Raw genomic sequence first — 26836 nt, forward strand, 5'->3', positions numbered from 1 at the left:
TGCCATGGGCTCCGCCCTGCTGTCATAGGCTCCGCCCTGTTGGTGGAGTCTCTCTGTTATGGCGGGTTGCCTCGGTAACAGCAGGCTGCGTCAGCAATGGGAGAATATCTCAGTAGGGGCAGAATGTCTCGGTAATGGCAGATGTCCCTCCCCCACCAGCTGCACCGTCCTGGGTTCAGCTGTGCCTGCTGTGAAACTCTCAACCCCGAGCGTTTCAAATCGCCATTTTTTTTGTCCCTGTGGGGGTGGGACCCGTTGAGCCTGATCACCTGGCTCCCTGCCTCAGGGCCCTTTTGTTTTTTTTAAGTTGAATGGCTGACTCTCTCCCAGGTGTTTCAGTTGCCTGCTGAAAGGGCACCAGGATCTGTGTGATTTCCCATGCAGCAACCCACTGCACCGGCTCACAGTTCACTTCCTGGTAATCTCCTGGCCTGGCTCACTGTCCACATCTGGTTTAATCAGATGAATATGCTAATCTGCCCTCCCAAATCTGAAATTGCTGGTTTAACAGGGCACCCAGACCAGTGCATTTTGCGCGGTGTGCCGCTGCACTGTGGCGCCGGCCGAAATGGCCACGTCAGCCGAGATAGCTGTGTTGTCGTCCCGTGTCTCTCCTACACCTGGGAATTTCCCTGTTCTGTGGGCAACAAAGATCTGTCTGGAAATGTGGTGTGAACTCACCATCTGCGTCTTCACTGAGAGCTGCAATCCTGAGTTCCGGCCTCTTCTTTTTACAGTACTAATCCCATTTCATAAGAGTGCCATTTTTTTGTGTGTGTGTGACAGAATTTCACTCATTGCCCAGGCTGGAGTGCAACAGCGTGATCTCAGTTTACTGCAACCTCTGCCTCCTGAGTTCAAGCAATTCTCCTGTCTCAGCCTCCCAAACAGCTGGGATTAAAGGCATGTGCCACCACGCTCAGCTAATTTTGCATTTTTAGTAGAGATGGGGTTTCTCCATGTTGGTCAGGCTGGTCTTGAACTCCCACAAGTGATCTGCCTGCCTCGGCCTCCCAAAGTGCTGGGATTACAGGTGTGAGCCACCATGCCCAGCCGAGGGCACCATTTTTGTGACCTAATCATCACCCAAAGCCCTCACCTCTAAATAACATCACAGGGAATTGATTTCAACAAAAAACTTTGCAGCGGGACACAAACATTCAGTCCAAAGCAAACATGGTGTATCAACATTTGGTTAAACACTATTCTTGATGTTTCTGCATAGGTGATTTTGGATGAGATTAACATTTAAATTGGTAGACTTTTAGTAAAGCAGATTATGCTCCAAAATGTAGGTGGGCCTCCTCCAAACAGTTGAAGGCCTTAATAGCACGGACTGACCTCCTTTCCAGCAAAAAGAAATTTTGCCACCACGCTGCCTTTGGACTCAACTGCAACTCTTCCTTCAATCTTTAGGTTGACAACCTACCTGACGATTTTGGATTTAACAAGTCTTCTCCTTCTCTCTCTCTTTCCATTTATATTTATATTTTCAATTATATATACACATATATGCACATATACATCCTATCAGCTCTGTTTCTTTGGAGAACCCTGATTAATACCCATACTTACTTAACACTGAGTTGGCTATCTCTTTTAACCCTCACAACAATGTTTTCAAATAACTATTCTTCTCTCTAATCCATGGATGAAGGAAAGCTAAGGGCTACAAAGGTTTAGTATCTTAGTAAGAAAGAGTGACGTCAAAAGCAGAACAAAGCAGTTAAGTGGACATGGCAGAGGCTGTAGTGGTTTGCTCAAGGATCTACTGCTAGTGAGACAGAGCCAGAATTTCAACCTAAGGCTATCTAATCCCAAAGGTAGGGAAAAATATTATCTTCATCTTTGTGCAAATATGGAAACTGACTCCTATACTGAATAATACTACACAAAGTAAGTGACCTAAATTCAAAACCATGTTGGAAAAAGTCTGGAAGCTGGAAATGTGTGCTCTCACCTACGATATACTTAAAGTCTGACCAAAAGCCACTCTATTTTGCTTCCTTTAGGATGGTACTTCCTGATAATTTACTTTTACAGTAACAATTTTATCATAAGAGAAACATGGTGTCTCTGAGCATACAGTTTAGAAAACAAAATTTTATTTCATTCAAATGTTCCTAGAGAGAGTAAACTTTTTTTAGAACATCATTGTATTTACAGGCAAATTCTCCTCAAAGTTGACTACCCTTTCCAAATCATTAAATGTTTTCATTTTCTCACACAATAAAAAATAAACTAGACAAGTTCCTAATAGAAATATAAAAACCACCTTCAGCAATCTGTTACCTGTCAAAGTCAGACTTCAGACGCTCAAAATTTTTTAGTACTCTAAGGACCTGAATCTCCTGACTGATGAAGGAAGGTGGCAACAATCCATGAATGTTCAATTGCTGTCTCTCTTCCAGGGTAAAGGCCAAGTCCTACAGAGAGAGAAAAAAAAAAAAACAGAAACAAAACCCACAATAGTATTTGAGAAGAAAATAGACAGAAAGCACATATATAAAATCCAACAAGTGTATGCAATAAAAATCAGAAATCTGCATCACTGGAAGCATGGCCATGTGACTGTGAGTAAATTATGTAATCTTTCATATCTCAGTTTCCCTATCTCTAGAAATTAGAATACTATAATATTTCAGAGCTTTGCCACTCAAGATTATTAGGATAAAATCAGATGATTAATGGAAGGAAACTACTAAAAGACACAAAAATGAAAGCAGATAGAATCATTATTATTAATGTCAGTAAATATAAAAATAAAAAGTCATTATTAAAAGAGATTTTAAAATTATGAACGTGAGTAAGTCACTTGTACCCTGCTGTGATTCCACCTTTAGGGCAAGAAATGCCCTACATGATTCTGAGTTACCTATTTTAACAGAACTCTCCTAAGTTGTAGGCTTTGATTTTCTTACTCCTAGGCATACAAAACTTCTAACCATTGCCCATACATACCATGCCCTTTTATTCTTCCATCGTACATGGTCAAGATATTCATCCCTGTTTCTCTGATCTTCATGCCTTACCTTAAATGCTTCCTCCTCTCTAAAGCCTTAGTATATCCATTACAACTCTATTATTATATCTATGTTATCTGTTTATATGAACATTGATTCTATAAAACAAATGATAATAATGAACAATGAAACTCAAAAACATAAAAACCAAATAGATATTATGTGTTGATACATTAAACCATAATGGACGTTCACTGGCATATAATTCAAGCCACAGTAATAGCAGAGCAGCTCCTGTAGTCAAGAAAGTGATCTGGTAGATTAGGATAAGGAGTTTCTCTGGAGAGGCCTCCCATTGGAGACACTAAAGCCCAAGAGATTTCTTTGTCTAGACTGTGACTGTTGTTCCTCTGGGCCCAGGGTAAGTACACCAACATGATATGATAGTTTGTGCTGTGGTCTGAACATTTGTGTCCCCCATAATTCATACTGAAATCCTCACCCCCAAGGCTATGGCATTAGGAAGAAGGGCCTTTGGGAGGTGATTAACTCATAGGAGCAGACCCCTTAGGAATAGGATTAGTACCCTTATAAAAGAGACCTCAGAGAGCTTTTCAGACCTTCTGTCATGTGAGGACACAGTGAGAAGACCACTGTCTACAAATCTGGAAGCAGACCCCTCACCAGACACCACATTTGCAGTACCTTGATGATGGACCTCCTAGTCTCCAGAGCAGCAAGAAATAAATTTCTTTTGCTTATAAGCCACCCAGTTCATGGTATTCTGTCATGGCAGCCTGAAAGGACTAAGACAGTTGGTTTTGCTCATTGTGACAACTGATATCTCTAAACAACCTGGATGGGTCAGAATGTATTCACTAATTTTGCGTTGTGTGATTCTACAGTGATTCCTCTGTCCCTGAAAGTTTCTTGCAATGACAGCATAGTGACTCTTGAGAACTTACAAAGTGTATTACTTGGGAGAAAGGAGACATAATTTGGTTAATTCCACAGGAAGATGACAAACCCTGATTGGTTAAGAATAAACATGTCCAACCCCAGGAAATTTGTGAAAGAAGTCAATGAATAAACAATCCTCTCTTTCTTCTAATTTTTCTCATAGATATACCCATTAATTCATGTCACTGATGGAAAAGTTTATGTTTAATTAGCCTCCTGGGTTGAGGGCCAGACTGAAGAAAGACAAATTTGTCCACTGAATGGTGCCATGATAGCAAGAGTTTGCGGAGACCAATGGCTCCAGAATCTTCAGCACAAGAAGCAGTGTACAACCTTCAATTCTCATAAGGTCTCTAAGTGTTATCACCACAGCTGGTGTCTAGTTGCAAGATATTTTTCATTAGCAGCCAATCTAATAGCTGCAAAAGCCCCCACTGTTACAGATGGGCATCCTCTGGAGTTCCAATATGTGTGAATGGCAGCAGAATGATCCCTTTCTAAGAGGATAATCCAGTATGTCCACCTGTGTCTGGACCAATCACTCCTTCCTAGATATCTAAATGCCAGACAATACAATCTTTCAGACCTTTGCCCAGCAGTTCCAGTGGGCATCAGGAGATATTTGTGGTATTGCCTAAACTCTTTGCCTGCCATTTACTTTTTTACTTGTGGTTTGTGTCCCCACACCAGAATGAAAACTCCATGGCACCACAGAATTTTGTTTGTTGTCTTCACTGCTTTCTCCCTAATGCTTACAACAGTGCCTGACATAATTAGAACTCAGTAATTTGTTGCACATCAAATTTTAACATATTCAATAGAATATAATTTATTAAAATTTATTAGAAAATTTAGAATTCATAGAAAATTTCAAATATTCAATTTTAGAGACATTAAAAATTCTATATATCTATTAAATTGCTGCTCAAAAAAACTGATTAGAATATTCATTCTGATCAAATTACTTTTAAAATTTAAAGCAACAAGAAAGAGGTATTTGTATAAAAGAGTAATTTATAAAATGGAAGACAGACTTCACTTGTTAAAGATACCTGGGAAGACAACACTTAAAACAAAATGTCATAAAATAACTTCTTGGAATGAGACAAAATTATGGACAGTAATGTATTTGAAAAAGAAAAAAGAGAAAACTCAATGGATTTTTCTCTAACTGAAAATGAAAAGGGTAGGAAAGGTGGCTAAAGTCTCAAAAATATACAAATATATCCAAAAAACCAGTAAACTTCTGAGTGCTTGCCTTGAAAATTTGCCCAAAAACATAATAATCAAAATATCAATATTCTGATAATAAGTCTTATTGTAAGAAGTACTAACATATGCTCTTTCATTCACTTAAAAATGGCATTTAACAACATTTATTGCTATACTTAGCCAGTGTTTTAATATAAATTTTCCAGTGGTGTGCTCTGAAACTGATTCCTAAATCTAACAGTTCTCCATCTCTTATGCCATGTAAATGACAATGCCATCTGGAAATCTTTTTATATTCTTTGATGTTTAGTAACTACAAACTCCCATACACTGTTAGCCAAATTTTCCAAGACATACTAAATTACTAAATTACTTTAGTAAGTGACAATTCAATTCTTTTATAAACAATAGCAGCAAAACCTAGGGCTTAGAAATCTAGGGAAGCACGCCAAGTTAAAGTCCTGGGATTGGGGGAAATAAATAGTTCTATGACTGGGTTCACATTCTATTGCTACCCTTTGTAAATTAAAAGAACATCAATCAGTAAGTAAACTTAAATCTTAAAATCCCTGAAAAATTTAAAATGGATATTGTATGACTTCATTTAAGCCACAGTTTCTATTTTTCATACTAACAGAGACATACTCATTAGAGATATATTTTGTAGAAATTTATAAACTGGTCATTTATGTCTAAAATTTAAAGTAAAATGTTTCAAAGAATTTTTACTTTAGCATAATCCTGCGAGGCCTATACAACAAAAGAGAATGAATTCAAATTATACATGCAGGTTCTAACTTTCATTTGATTTCTACCAAGTCTTTCATGTAGTTGAAAATGTTAGACATCTATCTATCTATCTATGTAAGGTTTCCAGACAACCTGTACATCTAATTCTCTAAACGCATCCTCATATATGCTAAGTTCGACCCTGGTTTTTCTTCTTTTTTGTCTATCCTTTCCTTTCCCTATTCCTTAAAAACCTTTGGACTAGATCCCTAGACAGCAGAATGGTACATTGTTTCACTGCTGAAGGCAGCAAACAGGACAACTATTCTTCTGGATTGTGCTAATTAACCTATGTATATCTTCTTGAGAAAACTGAGACTATCAAGCATCAATGAAAATTCCTGACATGACAAAGGACGTATATTAGAAATACATTTGCAGGGAGCAAGCATAACTGAGAAAGAAACTTTGTCCTGAGTAATTTATCAGAAACTACTATCATAAAAACAGAACAAATATATTCTGTATTCTGTACTAACCAATGAATGACTTTCTTTTTTCCCTGAATAATTACTAAAGTAAATCAAGCTGAATTGAAAAAAAAAAAAAAACAAAAACAGAAGCAAAATGGGGTGGAACTTTATCTTATTCACAAAGATCTTTAAGACAGTTAATCTATACATGTATGAAAATTCATTATAGTAAGAAAGCTTATAATTTACATGCTTGACGCTATGATCAAATAAGGGCAGAGACAGTTTGTGTGTTCTGCTTAACTAGTATAATATCTAGTGTCTAGAATAATACTTGTGTGGTATTATTCTTTATAGGCAATCAACAAAAATGTGTTGGATTAACTAACTGATGATTAACCAATTATACTTGTTATGGTACATTTTGTAGAAGACAAAGCAGAAAAGTTAATAAGGAAGTTTAAAAATAGTAGAGAAGCAAAATGGAAAGTAATAATTGCAAATAATTTGAGAAAACAAAGTCCTTCAACTGGTAAGTGGATAAAACTAAGGTATATCCATACACTGAAATATTACCCAACAATAAAAAGAAACAAACTATTGATACACAAAACATAGACAAATCTTAAATGCATTATGTTAAGAAGCCAGACTCAAAAGGCTACATATTGTATAATTCCATTTATATGACATTCCAAAAAAGCAAGATTATATAGATAGAAAAAGATCAGTAGTTTCCAGGGACTGGGAGTTGAAAGAAGGGTTTGACTTCAAACAGGAAGCAAAAGGAAAATGTTTTTAGGTGATAGAAACATTCCTTATTGTGGTGTTGGTTACACAACATTGTATGTTTGTCAAAACTACTAGAACTGTACATCAAAAAGTAAATTTCCTTATACTGAATTTTATTAGGCTCTATAGAGTCAATTCAGTAACTAATATTCTCTTTACTTAAAAAAGAAATATAGGCTGGGCACAGTGGCTCAAGCCTGTAATCCTAGTACTTTGGGAGGCCGAGGCAGGTGGATCACCAGGTCAAGAGATCGAGACCATCCTGGCCAACAGGGTGAAACCCCGTCTCTACTAAAACTAAAAAAAATTAGCTGAGTGTGGTGGTGTGTGCCTGTAGTCCCAGCTACTTGGGAGGCTGAGGCAGGAGAATTGCTTGAACCCGAGAGGTGGAGGTTGCAGTGAGACGAGATTGTGCCACTGCACTCCAGCCTGGCGTCTGGCAACAGAGCGAGACTCTGTCTCAAATTAAAAAAAAAAAAAGAAATATAATGATGATGACTAAAAATTGTTTAGCAAATTATTGACATATTTCATATTCCAAAAAAAAAAAAATTAAAAAAAAAAAGGTCTCACTCTGTCACCCATGCTGGAGTGCAGTGACTCAGTTCAGCTCACTGTAACCTCCACCTCCCAGGCTCAAGTGATCCTCCTGCCTCAGTCTCCCAAGTAGCTAAGACCACAGGTACATGCCACCATGCTCAGTTAATGGTTTTTGTATTTTTTGGTAAAGACTGGGTTCACCATGTTGCTCCAGACTGGTCTCGAACTCCTGAGCTTAAGAGATCTGCCTGCCTTGACCTCCCAAAGTGCTAGGATTACTACACAATCAAATTAGATAAAGAATATTTTAGGCAGGGCACAGTGGCTCACACATCCAACCTAAAATATTCTTTATTCAATTTTATTGTCTTTGAATCCTTTATCAAAAATTTTTCATAATTTTTTATTTCAAATGAATTATAGGTATTTTATTAATGTGACTTTGCAAATAATATAGATTTATCTTAAAATTATTTCTTCATATCAGAAAAGTTTTAGAATTAATTTTAATACTAATTTGGGGGAGAAATTATTTACATACGAAGAGTACAGAAGAAGGACCCATTATATTTTATTATTTCTTATTCTGAAATAAAGAGATAAAATTGGGCTTAAGTGTTATATTTTCAATTTATTACATACACATTAAGAGAAGTGGTACTAATTTGCCCTGAACACATTCTACTGAAGGGTTCTTTCCTCCAAGGCTTTTATAGTGCCAAAAAATTGTTCTTTGGAAATGATTATTTTAAACTTCGAATTGACAATATAGATAACAATTTCCAGAATTGGCTGGGCATAATGGCTGACAGCTATAATCCTAGCACATTGGGAGGCTAAGGCAGGAGGATGGCTTGAGCCCAGGAGTTCGAGACCAACCTGGGCAACACAGGGAGACACTAAAAATAAAAATAAATGAGCCAGGCTTCGTGGTGCATGCCTGTGGTCCCAACTACTCAAGAGGCTGAGGTGGGAAGATTGTTGATCTCGGGAGGTTGAGGTTGCAATGAGCCGCGATCACACCACTTGCAGTCCAGCCTGGGTGACAGAGTGAGACCCAGTCTTGGAAAAAAAAAAAAAAAAAACTAAACTAAAAAAAATTATTTTCCTGGAGGTATCCAACTTCATTTTTCCCAAAAAAATTAGCCAGATGACATATGTATTTCCAAAGTAAAGTTTATATCAGTAAATAATCATATAAAAATAATTACTTTGAATGCATTTAACTATACAAACAAATTATTTAATACATTGTTGGTCTTAAATAATTGGTTCTGTCCCTTAAAAGAGACCAACAATATATTAAACACAGCTTCTTTACAAAAAAATCATTTAGTTTCATTGTATAGCAATTAATTTTTACTCATATGTGATATAAAGTAATTTTAACCTGGTAGAGTAATAACTATAACAATATATCTAAAATATATTCAGCTAAGTACTGGCCTTTGATACCCTAACATTTATAAAAAAATATCATCACTTTACAATACCCCAAAATTATTTACATTTAATTACCAATTAATTTACATATGAAGTTGCAAATGTCTGTTTCTTCCTGTGTCCTTTGCCTATTCCTGAATAATGATCTACCATAAAATGTTGCATACTTTATTGTTTCTGCTTACTGCTGTTTTACCCAGGTCTGGAAGATAGACACTATGCTATTCATATTTGTATGACAGCACCTAGTACAGTATCAGGATGGAGCAGGGCCATAACAAATTTCAAATAAACAAATAAATGCATAAATATATTAATCTGAAACAACTTTTCAGTACTCTGTGGCTCAGTTCTGTGTAGTTCTATTTTGAATAACCAAATCATCAATTCAAATTTCAAATGAAGATTTATTTATGCAATAGTACAAAGAGCGCTACTTTAAAATCTCCCAAATAATAATTAAGTTTTCCATATATATGTTAGAAAATCATTTACTTTACTAATCCATTTAATAGAAACAGATTTTTTCATTGACTTTAAACCAGGCATTCAAGATCAACTTTGGTTTGACCAAAATATATATCTACATATCAGAATAAGTACCAGAATTTATGGGGATTCTTTTAAAGTATTTTCATCTTGACCAGGATTCTCAATCTTGACACTAGCGACATTTTAGGACCAACAATTACTTGCTGTAGGTAGCTTATTCAGTAGATTTTTGGTATTTAATAGATTATAATAATCCATACACTAGAAATTTAGATGCACACTTAACCAACAAATATGACTGAAGAGCAACATAAGGCTGAAGGACATACCATTTGTCAAGTTTGAGTTACAAGTAGATATTACTTAACACTTGATTTTGAGAAAATATTTAAGGTGTTAAGGGTTAAATGGAGATTTGTTCCAATTTTTGCATCTACTAAATAAGGTTAATCAACTATTTATTGAACACATAGTATATGTTATGTGTGTGTCATTGGGTTGTTAGGAAGAAAAAATGAGACCAGGCATTTTCTCATCCTATGCAAATTTTAAAGTGTTCTTAACACCTATGTTACTAAGTTTAAAAATAAAGTCATTAATATGCACGTGCTCAGTGAATACTGACTTTTATTCTTCACATTCCAGTACTGTCTGAAAGCCTCTGAATTTAAGAATCAGTTTTCAGAGTCCCTAGGTCAGTGCTTTTGGTGAAGAATCAATTTAGCTCCCTATCGAGGTTTTTAACCTAAGGTTCACAGACCTAATCACAGATCCTCAAGGCATGGATGAGTAATTAAGGAGGCCTGAGCATGGACATCTTTTTCACAAAATCTATGAGATTTAGTATTTCCTTCCATTTTAAATGAAATCAACATGAGACATATTAATAGTAGTTCCTGGCCAGGCACAGTGACTCATGCCTATAATCCCAGCAGTTTGAGAGGCCAAGGCGGAAGGATCACTTGAGCCCAGGAGTACAAGACCAGCCTGGGCAACACAGTGAGATGCCCCCCAAAACCATCTCTACAAAAAATAGAAAAAAAATAGCTGGGTGTGGTGGCATGCACTTGTAGTCCCAGCTACTCAGGAGGCAGAGGTGGGAGGATCTCTTTGGCCCTGGAAGTCAAAGCTGCAGTGAGCCAAGATTGTGCCACTGCACTTCAGGCTAGGTGACAGAGTGAGCACTTCAGGCTAGGTGACAGAGTGAAACCTGTCTCAAAAAAAAAAAAAAAAAAAAAAAAAAAGACACCTGTTGTGGTATCTTTGTCATAACAGAAATAACAAATATTTTAATGTTATGTTACATCTGTGGCATATATCTTGAAATAGCATTCATGTCCTTCATTACTTTGAAATTACTGTAGCTTTAGATCTGCAATAAGGTTTTGTTTTGTTTTGCTTTGTTTAGAGACAGTCTATTGCTGAGGATAGAGAGTAGTAATATAATTATAGCTCACTGCAGCCTTGAATTCCTGGGCTCAAGCAATCCTCTTGCCTTAGCTTCCTGAGTAGCTGGGACTATAGACATATACCACTATAGGCCTACACCACCACATCTGGCTTTTTTTTTTTTTTTTTTTTGAGACAGTGTCTCACTGTGTTGCCCTGATTGATCTCAAATTCCTGTCCTCTGGCCTCAAGCAATCTTCCTCTTTCAGCTTCCCAAAGTGCTGGGATTACAGGCATGAGCCACTGTGCCTGACAAACTTAGTAACATGAGCAGGCACACAGACTAGTCATGCAGACAACCTTCATACTAATCTCTTTAAAAAAAAAAACTTTACTTTAAAATGTCCATATTTAAATATAGTATCTTGCTATATAAGTCTTCAATAAAGAGGAATATATCTTGCAATACACATTTGTAAGATATACTTAATTTGTCAATATTTTGATATCCATATTTAATTACAAATGGTTTCCTTTGTAATTCTATGTATATATTTATTTAAAATCATTGCTTGAAGGAGTCCACAGACTTCATCAACTTTCCACCTTTTATGTCTTTGGCACAAAATATGTTAAGGACTCTCGCAGAGAATTACGCTTCAGTTTCTTAAGGGATATATACCTCAGACATGATATTCCCAGAAACACCACAAGATGGCTTTCTTGCTTCAGATCCATTGTGGAGGTTTTCAGAAATGTTTTCTCTCTCCTTTTACAGTTGCTTTATGGAAGGTCAGTTTTTCAAAGAAACTGAACTTTCATATATATGAAGAGATTTATTATGAGAGAAATATCGTAATTGGCTCACATGATTATGGAGGCTGACAAGTCCAATGACCTGCTGCCAGCAAGCCAGAGACCCAAGAGAGCCAATGGCAGTGGTGTAGATCCATTCTGAAAGCCAGGAGGTTCAAGACCCAGGAAAAGCCCACATTTTAGTTGGAGTCCAAAGTCAGGAAAATATTGATGTCCCAGCTTCAGGACAGTCAGGCAGGAGAAGTTCCCTCTTACTCAGCCTTTTGGTCCTTCAACTGATTGGATGAAGCCCACTCACATTAGGGAGGGCAATCTGCTTTACTCAATTTAAATGTTCATCTCATCCAGAAACACCCTCACTGACACTATAAATGTTTGAACAAATGCCTGTGCACCCCATGGCTTAAGCAAGTTGACAGATAAAATTAATCATCATGTTCACAGGTATCGTTGAGTGAATGTTTACAATGCATACAGGCACTACTCCAATGAAACAGTATCTTGTCTTGTTAGGTATGGTCAATAGTCTCATGAGGCTTATGATATAAAGAGCTTAACGGGATATTATATGAAAAGCTACACAAATAACTATAACAATTGTGATAAGTATAGGGAAAAGAAAAAAAAAACTTAAGATAATTTAGGCAGTTAAAAAAGAAAGAGTTCACTGAGGAGCAATGTCAAAATGCAATCTGAAGGATGACTAGAAAGAGTAGCAGTTGACCAGGTGAAAAGTTGGGGGCAGGTGGAGAGGAAACAGTATGGACATAAAGCCTAATGCATAAAAGCTTAGCTTCCTAGGGAAAGGAGAGGGAAGGAAACTGCACTGACTGTGAGAAAATAATAAAATATGAGCACTAGAAAGGCAGGTAGAAACCTGAGCAAGTTCTAGCTAACCAGGTAAGAAGTTTCAAACACTATCCTAAGAGTAATGGGAAGCCCCAGCACCTTTCCTGACTATTTATTCCATTTCATAAAAATGTTGTGAGTGAGTTTAGCAACAGTCAACCTGCAATGTTTATCATTCACCATATTAAAGAACCAACACATAAGGCTAGCTCAGATTTAAAAAAAAAAAAAAAGTGGTGGGTAGACCAATTCTTCAGAACCAGGTTCAGACTACCAGGCGAATCATAGATGATTCAACCTCATATCATGATTCTCAATCTGTTTTCAGTGTCTCTATAAAATTCACAGCCATACTCCCACCTGAAACATTTTTCTTTATAACATTATTTTCTATCTACCACAATAAGGGCATATCTGATATATGCCCTGTATAAATGACATTTTAATTTATGAAAATTAAGTTAAAAAATACTTCATACAATATCTGTAGTATATAATGAAAACACTGGTCACTGGCAACAGTAGTTGCCTCTGGGAAGGGGAACAAGCTAGCCCAGGCACAGAAGTGGCAGACAAACTTTTCACATTTTTATATCTTCTTCTTTTTTTTTTTTTTTTTTTGAGACGGAGTTTCGCTCTTGTTACCCAGGCTGGAGTGCAATGGCGCAATCTCGGCTCACTGCAACCTCCGCCCCCTGGGTTCAGGCAATTCTCCTGCCTCAGCCTCCTGAGTAGCTGGGATTACAGGCACGTGCCACTGTGCCCAGCTAATTTTTTGTAATTTTTAGTAGAGAAGGGGTTTCACCATGTTGACCAGGATGGTCTCGATCTGTTGACCTCGTGATCCACCCGCCTCGGCCTCCCAAAGTGCTGGGATTACAGGCTTGAGCCACCGCGCCCGACCATATCTTCTTATTTTTATACAATGAATCTATAAGACTATTTTTAAAATATTAAGAACCATTCCTCTCAATCTCTAAGAATATTATATTCATATTTAATATTTACATTGATTACATCTCAGTCCTTTTGTTTCTGGTAGCTCTGGCTATGGTAGAGACTGTTAATCGCCTACCACAACATCTGTTTCCCTCTTCGTTCCCACGAACAGAATACTAATATTATTTGGGGTGACAATGCATTAAATAAAAGACATTTCCTGAAGGGGGACTCCACTGAAAAGCAGGCCTTCTTGTAATTCTCTCATTTCTTCCAGCAGCCATGTTGGATTGCATAGGTGGTTTTTTTGTTGTTTTTTTTTTAAGACGGAGTCTTGTTCTGTTACACAGGCTGGCATGTAGTGCTGCAATCTAGGCTCACTGCAAACTTTACCTCCTGAGTTCAAGCGAGTCTCCTGTCTCAGCCTCCCAAGTAGCAGAGACAGGGTTTCACCATGTTGGCCAAGCTGTCCTCAAACTCCTGACTTCAAATGATCCACCTGCCTTGGCCTCCCAAAGTGCTAGGATTACAGGCATGAGCCACAGTGCCCGGTCTGTAGGTAGTATCTTTAGACCTACATACTCAGGACCATGAAGTGATTGTGAAGATGACAGCACAGCAATAGAGAAGCCTATGTTCCTGATGACTTTGTGGACCCACCAAACACCTTATTTTAATTAAGTTTTATCTTAGTTAACTCATTGTTATTTTGCTTTTTTGTTATATATAGCAAAACCTAATCCTAAATGATATACTGGTCATCCTTACACTCAATAAGGAAAAGAGATTCTCCAGCACGCATTCAACAGCATATAAAAGAGGTTATTCTGCATTTATCCCACAATGTAGGATGTTAACTACAGCAGTATCTGCAAGGTAAAACAGAATGTTACTTCAAACATTATCCCTGTTTCATCCATTCAACAAATTATTACAAAATACCTACTACATTCTAATACCCAGGAGCAATTGTGTTAAAAGATAAATCTATAATGCAAACCAGTAGAACACTTCTTCCCACATCCACAAAGAAATTTTTTTTAAGGAGTGGAGAGCTAAATAGGCAAGGAAGAAGGTGGGGAAGGAAGGAAGGAGGGAGGGAAGAAAGGAAGGAAGGAAGGAAGGAAGGAAGGAAGGAAGGAAGGAAGGAAGGAAGGAAGGAAGGAAGGAAGGAAAGAAGGAAGGAGCTCCCCTGTATAGAGACAGGGAGGGGGCTCCAAAGCCAGAAGAGGGATCCCCAAAGAAATTTTGAACCTCATAATTTCTGTTCAGTGTATTTTCTCCTTCACAGCACAAAGAAGGGCAGAAATAAGGTATGTAGAGATCAAAAAGGCAAAACTTTTTTCTAAATCCTTAAAACACAGAAATTTTATAAATTATGTATAGAGTGTATATCTTACATGAACCATTTCCACACAATAATCTTTATTATTAATATTGATTTGTATACCAAATATCTACCCAGTAAAATGGGGAAATTTTTGAGTATACATTTTAGAGCCAGTTCCCTGGTATTTTTCTTTTCTGAACTTAAAATCAAGTTAGATTTAGTTTCACACATTCACACCTTAAAAATAACAACCTAATGGTCTGGTTCTGTGCAAATTGGTGGCTACAGTATACTTTGTCTCTCCCACTGAATCCAACAATAATCCTTGTATAGAATGCATTGAGCAGCTATTTAAAGACTGAAAAATAAATGGTAGCAGAAGAACTAACGAAGAAGATTAGAACCTAAAGTACCACAAAACCAGATTACGTTTCCTGGCATTTTTTTCCCTCCAATATGGCCTGACTTTTTTTTCTCTCCCTGCTGTAGTCCACTGGCCTTGACTCAAAAGTAGCAGAAAAGCTGGAAGTGCAACTGATTATGTACAGAGTGTCAAGAGACTAAGAATCAGAAAGGGGACTCTTGGAAGGTCAGAGGAGGACGAAAGAACATCCAGAATTCTTTTCCATCCTCTCTGGTCCCAACTCCCAGGTAATCCCACAGGGATGTCAGAAGTAATAACCATGACAGATGCCTAAAATTCTAAAGTAAGGGAATCATTCTTTTTACCAGAGGATCTAAACCTGGTCTCAAGATCTTGGGTTAAACGCCTGTTGCACCTTTCTCTCCCTGTCTTCCAATCACATGACCTCAGATGTAAACACATCTGAAGGAAATACACAGCAGGGCAGGAAAACAAAGGCCCTGTTTTCTGGCCAGAGGACTGGAAAAAGGGTCCTCATGGAAACATAAAGTATCAGAGAGATGACAGAAAAAGGGAACTCATGAGAGCAATCCCATAAAGTTGTATATAAACTTCTACATTCACCTTTGAGCTAAATGTGCATAGATCTGACCTTAAACAGCATACCAAAAGTTTTGAGAAGTAAACTATGGAGTAGACTACTGCATAGATCCCACACTATTCAATGGGTGGTACACATAGTGGACAAATCCAAATAAGCAGACTTTGAAAACCAAATTGATATCAAAACCACAGGCCACAGGTGGGTCCAACTTGCAAAATTACCTAACCAGGTTGAGTGACCACTAAAGCTAAAAGGAACAGTATTCCCTTAAGATTTAACCAACAGCTAGAATCTCATAATATGCAAATGTCCAGAATAGATTTAAAAATTACTAAACATAGAAATAAACAGGAAAAAGTTAACTTGGAAAATAAAAGACAAATAACCAAACACCAATCCTGAGATGTCAGACCTTGAAATTTTTGTACAATGTACAAAGACTTAAAATTACTTATTATAACCATGCCTAAAAACATAAAGGCAAAGTCTTTTTAACTAAATGGAAAGAAAGTATTGACAAAGAAATAAAAGCTATGCCAAATTGAACTTTTAGAACTTAAAAATATAATAATTATAATAAAATATTTATCAGATGGGCTCAGGAACAGAATTGAGATGAGAGTAGAAAGTGTCAGTGAACTTAAAGCTGAATCATTAGAAATAAATCAGTTTCAAAAATAAAGAGAAAACAAGTCCTTAAAAAAGTAGGTCTTTTGATACTATCATACAGTTACCTGAGGCTCAGAGCCTTATGACAATATTAAAAGGCCTAATATTTGTTTCATCAGAGTCCCAGAAAGAGAGGAGAAAGAAAAAAATATTTGGAGAAATAATGGCTGAAAACATATCAAATTTGGTAAAAGACATATACTTACAGAATCAAGAAGCTCAGCAAACCCCAAGAAGATAAACCCAAAACCTCCAAGCCCAGAAACATTATATGTAAAATTCTGAAAACCAAAAATAAAGAAAATATCATTAAAACATCCAGAGAAAACCAATGTATTTTAAACATATAAGAACTTGAATGACCTCAGATTTCTCATCAGGAAAAGGAAAGAGCAGGAGGAAGAGAAATGGCTTTTCTAGGTCTTAAAGGGAAAGAATTGTCAACTCATTATTGTATAACTACTGAAAATAACCTACACAAATGAAGGTAAAACAAATTCTTAGAGGAATAAGAACTAAGACAACTGGTTTCTGGCAAATCTGCTCTAAAAAAATGTTGAACGACATTCTTTAAATGAAGGGAAATGATACCCCAAAACAAACATGGAACATGAGGAATGAAACAAGAGCAACAGAAATTATCCTTTCCCTCTTAAACTCTTTAAAATACATGTGACAGTTAAAAACAAAAGTTAGGGCCAGGCATAGTGGCCCAAGTCTGTAATTCCAGCACTTTGGCAGGCTGAGGTAGGCAGACACCTTGAACTCAGGAGGTTGACACCAGTCGTGGTAACATGATGAAATCATGTCACTACAAAAAATATAAAAATTATCCAGGAGTGGTGGCATGTGCCTGTAGTCTCAGATGCTCAGGAGGCTAAGGTGGGAGGATCCCTTGAGCCAAGGAGGTCAAGGCTGCAGTGAGTCATGTTACCATTGCACTCCAGCCTGGATGACAAAGCAAGACACTGTCTCAAAAACATAAATAAAAAATAAATAAAAGTTATAGGCCACACCTGTAATACAAGCACTTTGGAAGGCCATGGTGAGAGTATTGCTTGAGCCCAGGAGTTTGAGACCAGCCTGGACAATATGGCAAAATGCTATTTCTACAAAACAATACAAAAATTAGCCAGGCATGATAGTATGCACTTGGAGTTTCAGATACTCAAGAGGATGGACTGAGTCTAGGAGGTCATGCCATTGCACTCCAGCCTAGATAACAGAGCAAGACTCTACCACATAAAAGAAGTTATAAATATTACATTGAATTATCATTCTAAAAATATTTATGTAATACATGTATAAAGATATAAGAAAATATAATACATATAACTACAATATAAATAGAGGAAAGTAATGAGACCTATATAATGGTAAGATTTCTGTATTTCAATTGAAGTGGTAAAATTTTAACTTTAAGTTGACTGTGAAAACTTCAGTATGTGTATCAAAATCACCAGAAAAAGTACTAAAAACAAGCTATACAAAGAAATATTTTCAAAAACTCACTGAATAAATCAAAATGGAATAATAAAAATATTTAAGTAGGCAAGGTGTGGTGGCTCATGCCTGTAATCCCAGCACTTTGGAAGGCTGAGGCAGGTGGATCATGAAGTCAGGAGTTTGAGACCAGCCTGACCAACATGGTGAAACCCCATCTCTACTAAAAATACAGAAATTAGCTGGGTGTGGTGGCATGTGCCTATAATCCAGGCTACTCAGGAGGCTGAGGCAGAATAGCTTGAACTCAGGAGGCGGAGGTTTTAGTGTGCTGAGATCATGCCACTGCACTCCAGCCTGGGTGATAGAGCAAGACCCAGTCTCAATTAAAAAAAAAATTAAGCAATAAAAAATCAGGTTGGAAAGAAGAAATAGAGGAATGAAAGGGAAACAGATACCTGTGATAAAAATCTGTTTAACTCTCTGTGTATCAATAATTACATTAAATATAAATGGTCTAAACACACAAATCAAAAGACAGAGATTATCAGAAATTGACAATGGCTACAAGCAAACCTGACTAATTAGATCAGTACTGCTTCTCACCTACATGTTCCTATCAAAGTCCAGGAAATGTCAACCAAACAAAGCAAGGGAGAGTGCTATATTATGAAATTTTACCTCAATTACATAAGTATATTATTAGTTTGCTAGGGCTGCCACAACAAAGCACCACATACTGGGTGGCTTAAACAGGAATTTATTTTATTAAAGTTCTGGAAGATAGAAATCCAAGATCAATGTGTTGGCAGGGTTGATTTTATTCTATGGCTTCTCTTCTGGACTTATTAGATGGCTATCTTAAGACTCTGAAAAGACAATTTAAATGTATTTTAATATATTCTAAGCTTAAAGGGCCAATACCTAATATTCTAATGGCAGTCTTAGAACTCCTTCAGCCTCTATATCTCTAAGGTTTTTGTTTTGTTTTGCTTTGTTTTGTTTTTCTGAGACAAGGTCTCACTCTGTCATCTAGGCTGGAGTGCAGTGGGTGTGATCATGGCTTATTGTGGCCTTCTGCCTCAGCCACACAAGTAACTGGGACTACACGTGCACACTGCCATGCCCAGTTTTTTGTATGTTTTTTTCTTTTTTGTAAGATGGGGTTTTGACATGTTTCCCAGTCTGGTCTTGAACTCCTGGGCTCCCAGGTGGAGTTTTCCCAGTCTGGTCTTGAACTCCTGGCTCCCAATCCTCCTACCCTGGCCTCCCAGGTGGCTCACATCTGGCATTACAGGTGTGAGCCTTCACACCTGGCCTCATAACATAATTACTAACATTGATATGAACACTGTATTAGTCTGTTCTCATGCTACTAATAAAGACATAGAGACACTGAGTAATTTATAAACGCAGAGGCTTAATTGATTCACAGTTCACCATGGATGGGGCAGCCTCAGGAAACTTACAATCATGGCAGAAGGGGAAATAAACACATCCTCTTCACATGGTGGCGCAGGAAGAAGAAGGAGCAAAAGGGGGAAAAGCTTCTTATAAAACCATCAGATCTTGTGAGAACTCACTCCTTGCACAAGAACAGAAGCATGGGGTAACCACCCCCATGATTCAATTACCTCCCACTGGGTCCCTCCCATGACACATGGGGATTTTGGAAACTACAATCAAGATGAGATGAGATTTGGGTAGAAACACAAAAAAACCATATCAAACACACAAGTACTTTTGCTGATGTTCTTACTCAACCATAATCTGATTATTGAAAAAAAATAATACCAGTGTTTTTAAATCTAGGGTTTGTACATTAATACAAAACTCTAGGAGTTACAGTCTCATGTTTTTAGAGAACATTATTCATTATTATATTACTTGACTTCCTACTATGGTTTCAATGTGTCGCCCAAAATTCATTTGTTGGAAATTTCATCTCCAATGCAACTGTATTAAGAGGTGGGAGTCACCTTTACAAGGTGACTAGTGTTGTTAATGCAGGAGAGGGTTTGTTATTGTAAGCAAGACTTACAATATATAGCAAGTTCCTTATAAAAGCAAGTTCAGCTCTCTCTTGCTCTTTCTCACCCTCTGTCATCCCCTCTCTTGCCTTCCACCATGAGATGATGAAGCAAGAGAGACCTTCCCAGATGCTACATCACACAGCTAATTGGGAGAATTGGGACTTGGGCTCATTGCTTCTAGGCACAGTTTTATAATGTCCATTCCTTTACATCACATTCTCCTCTACCTGTCTAAAAGTTAGAGGGAGATCAGAGCTGAAAAATGAAAAATCTCAAATACATTCCTCTCTTTGATATTTCTTAAACTCCATATCACCTTTCTCAAGAGTTATATCAAACTCATCTTTCTTATTACAGCACACATTTTGTTATTGGGATATTCTATACTACTGCTGTTGTTTCAACTAAAGCAAAGTAACAGACATAGACAGAGGCATCTGGCTGTACATGGTTTTCATATAAGTGGGATTCTATCTTAAATAATAAATCAGTTTCTCATGTTGCTGAGGCAACTCTAGAGAACTGTGATGGATGAAATTTTCCAAATAATTCATTTGGGTCTAGTGTACATTGAAGAAAAAAAGGTTTAAGGTACTTTTCCTTCATGGTCATGAAACTTATTTCTCTCTCTTTTCCTTACAACACAGCCAACTAGATCTTGTCATTCCAGGAAGCAAACATCTACAAAACCTCATTTTTTAGATTTAAAAGTGAGTAATGCTGACCCAAATTAACTTTGATACAATACTATTTTCCATTGAAACATAACTCTTAAACATGACTTATACTACACCAAATTGCCTGAAATATGGAAGAGTGGTATCTTTTGGAGATTTACTTATGGGTCTTATTATTATTTAATCTTAAGATAAAGAAACCATGTAAGCACAATTATGATAGAACCATCAATTAGTATTTTCTACCATTGCAAAGGGAAATAAACTAATTGAGAAATAAAAAATAAACATGATTATTATGTGTAGAATTTTAATTCTGAAGGGAAATTTCTGAAATATTATTAGTCACATGAAAATTATTGAGAAAAAATGTAAAACACAATTCATCTATATCAGATGAAATCCCTGAAAATAAAAAACACTAACAGTAAATTAGAGACATTTTTATAAGACCAGCAAAGATAAACAACTGAAAAATAGTTTGGGCTATGTACAGAAAAATATTAAATTTCCTAAGCATGAGATAGATTTACTTCCCCAATTGCCTTGATTAAATCCTACCTGGAATGATGCATATTTTAGTATAAGCAAATAGGCTTAGAATCCTACATAAATCATTATAACTGAAGATCCTAATTCTCTTAAGTTTTTTGAAAATTTTTGAATTCATATCACATCTACTGTTAACTTTGATTTTACCAAGATGAAGCACCTCCCTTAGGTTATCCAGCAAGTAACTGCAATTTTATGAGATTATCAAGCTTAAACCAAATTCCAACTTTTCTGACTATATTCCAGCATATAATATAATGAGATAGGAAGTCAACTAAACTTTAGATTTCAATGTGAATTTATTTTCACAAAATTATTTTAAAGAGGATAATGCCCAAACTATCACTGGAAACAGGTGAGTTCTGTTTAAAGACAAAAAAAAAAAAAAAAAAAAAGACATGGCTCATTCATTCATTAAGTAAACATTTATTTAATGTCTACTAAGCAAAATACTGTTCTAAATGTTGTCACTCCTGCCCTATGACAATCAAAGAAATGAGAAAAAATATACAACTTATGGCCAGGTACAGTGGCTCACGCCTGTAATCCCAGCACTTTTGGAAGTCTTAGGCCAAGACAGGTGGATCACTTGAGGTTGGGAGTTTAAGACCAGCCTGGCCAACATGGCGAAACCCTGTCTCTATCAAAATATAGAAATTAGCTGGGCGTGGTGGTGCACGCCTGTAATCTCAGCTACTCAGGAGGCTTAGGCATGAGAGTCACTTGAATCCAAGAGGTGGAGGTTGCAGTGAACCGAGATCGCATCACTGCACTCCAGCCTGGGTGACAGAGCAAGACTTTGTCTAAAAAATTATATAGTACAACTGAATACATAAAAACAGAGGTGTCAAATAATAAGACTAATATAACTAGAAAACGCTTCCTTAGAGAGATCATTATTAAATCAACTAAGATATTATAATAGTAGAAATTACACACAAAAAGAAAAGAATTAAGAGATTCAGCAAATATATTTTAAGTGGGAGCCTACATTGGGAACTAATAAGATAAATTTGGAGAAGACAGTAAACCCAACTGACAGACTGATTTTACATTAAACATGACAGGAAATAATAACATACTATAAATGCTTAAATAATAGAAGAGTAAAGTGAAGAAAATGCTAATTAATGAAGGTAACTCTTCTATACCTACATGTAGAATGAACTATATCAGTGGAAAAAAGCAGCAAAACTGTTGCTGCAGCTACCCAAAGGTACAGTAATGAAGTTCTGTGTTAGTGTGGTTGAAAAAGATATGTGACAGGCTGGGTAGCTGGAAAAAAGTAAAATCTACCATTGTCTCTTTAAAGCCAACGGTTATTCCAAAATAATTTAAAAAAAAAAACACCTCAAAACATTCCTGGGCTACTAGCAACTTAAAAGCCTAGAGGTCTTGAGTATATGACAAATGAAGAAAGTCCCATGGCTGAGGTTTCAATGATACATAAGAAATTCTGTTACTTCCATAAGGCACCAGATAACTATCCCAGAACTGAGTAAAACATTATGCCACTGATTGACTCAAAGTTGGTACACTGGACTGTGAATCCAATTTGATGTAATGCAGATAAAAAATTCAATTATTACAAATTCAAAAATGTGCTTTTAACATATTAATGTTATATCTCATCTTTGATGGAAGATCTTTGTGATACCATTATTTTGAAGTAGGAATTAATCCTTGATTCCTAGTAACCTTGTGAACAGGAGTCAAAAGAATTTTTATATCATAAATTCTTGATGTAATCATAGTAAAGGCAATAATTACTCTTGCTCAGGGATTACCTATGCCATCTACACACTCTTAATAGACACTCTTGCCCCCAAGATGAGGAAAATCAAACAGGTTATACAACTCATGTAGTCCTTCTTAAGTGTAAACCCACAACTTGGCCATAAATTACAGCAGGCAGGTGACACCTATAAGTCACAAATAGTTTTGTCACATCAAATTTTACTTTTGTTCTACTGAAAATAGGTGGCAAACCTGCAGAATAATAAAAGATAATTTTAAAAATCAAACTAGCAATTAAATTTTTTAAAGAAAGAAATAAGTAGGAATTACTTACAATTTCATAATGCTACATGACCACAGATAACACATAACTGTAGAGATGCAGAAGTTGCTTGTCACCACAAAACACACACAAAAAAACTCACACTAACTGTAACTTACTAAATAAATCATGTCTTTAAGCTATTAATATGATCAACAAATTATCAGGAACACCACCAGGAAAAAGCTGAGCTCCTGTTCTTAATGTAAAAAGCATGTCCACCAAAGAGACAACCAAAGTAACTAAATGGATCTCTGTGCTGATGGCATTTTCAATGTCCTGAATAAATAGGAAATGCCCAAAACAAGCGCGCGCGCGCACACGCGCGCGCACACACACACACACACACACACACACACAAGGAACAATCCAGAGACAAACCTGGCTGTAAAATAACATCGTGGAAGCAAAATGATAAATTAGGAGGTATTTTTTATTTGAGAGAGATCCCCAGTGTTTACAGTGCATCACCAGTGAAGGAAAATGAAGTGTTACCCGGATCCAAAAAGGAGTCTTTGAATAGGGTGTACACTGAATTCCCCTTTAATAAAAGGAGAGCAGGTCTAAACAAAATAAATTTTCAACTTCCAGAAGTCAAAATTAAAAACAAAATAAAAAAAGAAGAAAGAAAAGATATGGCTTTACCCACAGTCCCATGTCTGGGACAGAGCTCTTCTACCAGGCCATGCAAAGTGTCCAAGGCAGAGGCCACCCACCAAGCATTCCCAGACTCTGAACCGTGTCACTCTAGAAACCGAGAGGACTTGGATTTCCAGAGTGCTAAAGTGATCTGAAGGTACTCAGTACATTTTTCTGTCTGGGCAGGACCAGTAGAGCCACTTCTCACTTTATCAACCTCCAATAATTGCCACACTGTGTGCAGCCAGTAAGTAGGTGGCATACGGAGACTGACCTGGCAGCCTGCCTGCTACCTTCACAAAAAACACTCCATTCACACTCTTGGATACTACTTTCTTTGGCTGGGCTCTTGTTTTTGGAGAAGAATTGCCAAAAAGTATCGTAAACAAGTTACACCTTTATCTCTATCCTTAACCTGGGATGCCGAGGTGCAGAGGCACCAGCACCGCCCTGCCATCACTATCGGTCCCCCAGGCCACAGCTGCTCATGGGGAACCGTCCCAGGGGAGCGGCGGAGAGGCGAGGCCTGACCCTGAGCGAGAGGAGTTGATAGGCGGCCAGGCAGGCCTGCAGATTTACCTTGTTGAGGTGAGGGTTCCGCGTCAGCAGGTAGCCGCGCTGGTGGGTGTGGCGGCGACGGGGGACTTTAGGCTCCATGGCTGGCGCCGGGTTCTGCAGCGGGGTCAGGCCGGGGCTGGCGGCACGCGTGGTGCAGGCGGTAGATGCTGCTGGGGCGCCGGCGCTGACTGCAGCTGCGGTGGCGGCCGCACGGTGAAAGGCCCAGCAGCTGGGGGCGGGTGTGGGTGGCGAGAGGAGGTGGACGCGTCGGGAGGGGCCCCAGCGAAGCTGGTGTTCCCAGCAGGGCAGGCTGCGAGAAGCGCTGAGTCACGGCAGGAGATCATCCGAGCCGGCGTCTGAGGAGGAGGAGGAAGAGCGAGGCCCTGGCAGCGCTGCTGGTGGCGGAGGGGGGAGGCGGCCGGAGCCCTTGGTTCCATGGGGCCTCTGCCCACCATGGGCTTACGATCACCGCTGTGGTCGCCTCTCTCCATGTGGGTATGCCTAAAGGCTGTGCACTGGGTGGGTCCGCTGACCCCAGAGACCCAGGGTGGGGGTGGGGGTGGGGAGCGTCAGGCCAAGTTTCCCCCGCCAGCCTGAGAAGGCTGGAGAAGGTGCGAGAAGATGCCAGAAGGTGCTAACCTAACTTGATAGGTTCAGGCAGAGCTGGCAGCTGCGCGGACACTCAGGGGGACTACGGGACTGAAGGAGTCATGAGACCCCGGGACTTGACAAAAGACCTCGACTGACTGACTAGAATCAGACTCAGACTCATCTCTCCCTTCTCATTAGCGTCTTCGAAGCTCTTTATCCACGGCCTTAACGGCGCGGTCCAGGATGCTGGCCATGCCTGGGGCCCTGGGGCCCTGGGGCCAGAGGGAACCAACCTTGACCTGGAACGTTGAAGCCAAGGGGAACTGGGAGGAAGCCCAAGAGAGGAGAGCTCAGGTGCCACACCTGTCAGTTTCTATAGATTTTCCACAGGAATTTTATTTGAATACCATTAAAATAAGAGTCAAGGTGCTAGGGTGCAAAGGCCCAATGAAAGGTCCTTTTTATCTTGTATATCATTTTTCTGGGAGTTCTAGAAACCTGATATTCGAGAATCGCTGCTCTCTCTGAATAAGGGGTAAGCAGTCTTTCAGGGCTTTAGTTTCTTCTTTGGTTAAAAAAAAAAAAAAAAAGGTTAAACTAAATGATCTTCCAAAGGTGATATTTTTGTATTGTTTTATTGATATTTATGCTTGGAGGTTCATGGACTGGAGAAATAGTCACATCATACCATAAAGGAGTGTCTGTCTGATAAAAGTAAATTAATAGCAACAGACACTAAAGCCTTCTGTGCCCCAGTTTCCTTTTCAGTTAAATAGGATTGCTAATTTGTCTCATTCATGTCCGCATACTGTTAATACAAAAGAATACTGTTTGAGATTGATTATTTGCTGATTTTGTATCTCCATACAATAGACACACATCCAATCACAGTGTTTTCATTTCTAGTTATGTTACTTTATCTTATCAGAAAGATTTCTTACAGTAATTGTATTTTGTCCATATTTACATCCAGAAGCTTCTTTGACCTAGTCTGAATTATCTATAATTAGTTGTGTTTATAGAGAATATTTTCTAGGCATCACAAAGTTCTTTTCAAAAAAGTCGTTGAAGTTAAATGACACCTTTCATTGTGAATTCTATACTCCATAAATACTTAATCCTACAACATCTAAGAAAAACGTATACTTTACAAAACTCACTCTCCTGAATTAACAGAAGCACATTACAATTAGGGTGTTTTATGTGAGATAAAAGTTTAACAGCAGGCCTGGGAGCCAAATTCAAGCTGCTTAAGAAGAAACAAAATGGTAGTACAATAGACCCTTATTATAATGAGGTACTTATTACATAAATTTAGATATATTACCTGTTTGTTCCTGTTTCTGAGATTTAATATTTACAGAAAGGAAAGCTGTTATAAGTACAAGGAGTAACCCACAAAGAGTATATGGCTGCTCCCTCAAAGGCAACATTACAAGGGTATTACAATATCCTGCCAGAAGTAGGTAAACATCTTTCATTTATATGTTTGCATTAATTATGTAAATAGCCTCAGTCATCTTGAATAATAACAGAATAAGGCCTAGCTGAAGGAGCCATTCAGTACATTCATATGCAGTTCCAAGAATACTGAAAACAACCTATTTTTCTACATAAATGTTAGCTAGAATACAATAATTTTCAGTCCTTTTTATAATAATGTTTTTATAAGGTTAGGTTTTATTTCCAAAAATGTAGGAAAACAGATGCAGAGAAAGAA

General features: G+C 37.7%; 1 protein-coding gene across 2 annotated transcripts in view; it reads right to left on the reverse strand.

Annotated features, from left to right (window-relative positions):
* Positions 1-24717, reverse strand: part of ME1 (malic enzyme 1) — a 274752-nt gene extending 250035 nt beyond the window's left edge. The window contains exons 1-3 of one of the 2 annotated variants that reach the window (XM_078369643.1): positions 24547-24717; positions 16771-16845; positions 2293-2426 (exon numbers count right to left, since the gene is read on the reverse strand). In XM_078369643.1, the coding sequence (XP_078225769.1) occupies positions 2293-2426; positions 16771-16845; positions 24547-24624 (287 nt within the window). In that variant the 5' untranslated portion in view covers positions 24625-24717. The remainder of the gene's footprint in view (positions 1-2292; positions 2427-16770; positions 16846-24546) is intronic. The other variant, XM_002746772.6, reaches the window with a different exon arrangement.
* Positions 24718-26836: the final 2119 nt, after the last annotated feature.

Source organism: Callithrix jacchus, chromosome 4 (assembly GCF_049354715.1).
Source record: "Callithrix jacchus isolate 240 chromosome 4, calJac240_pri, whole genome shotgun sequence".
Taxonomy (NCBI): Eukaryota; Metazoa; Chordata; class Mammalia; order Primates; family Cebidae; genus Callithrix; species Callithrix jacchus.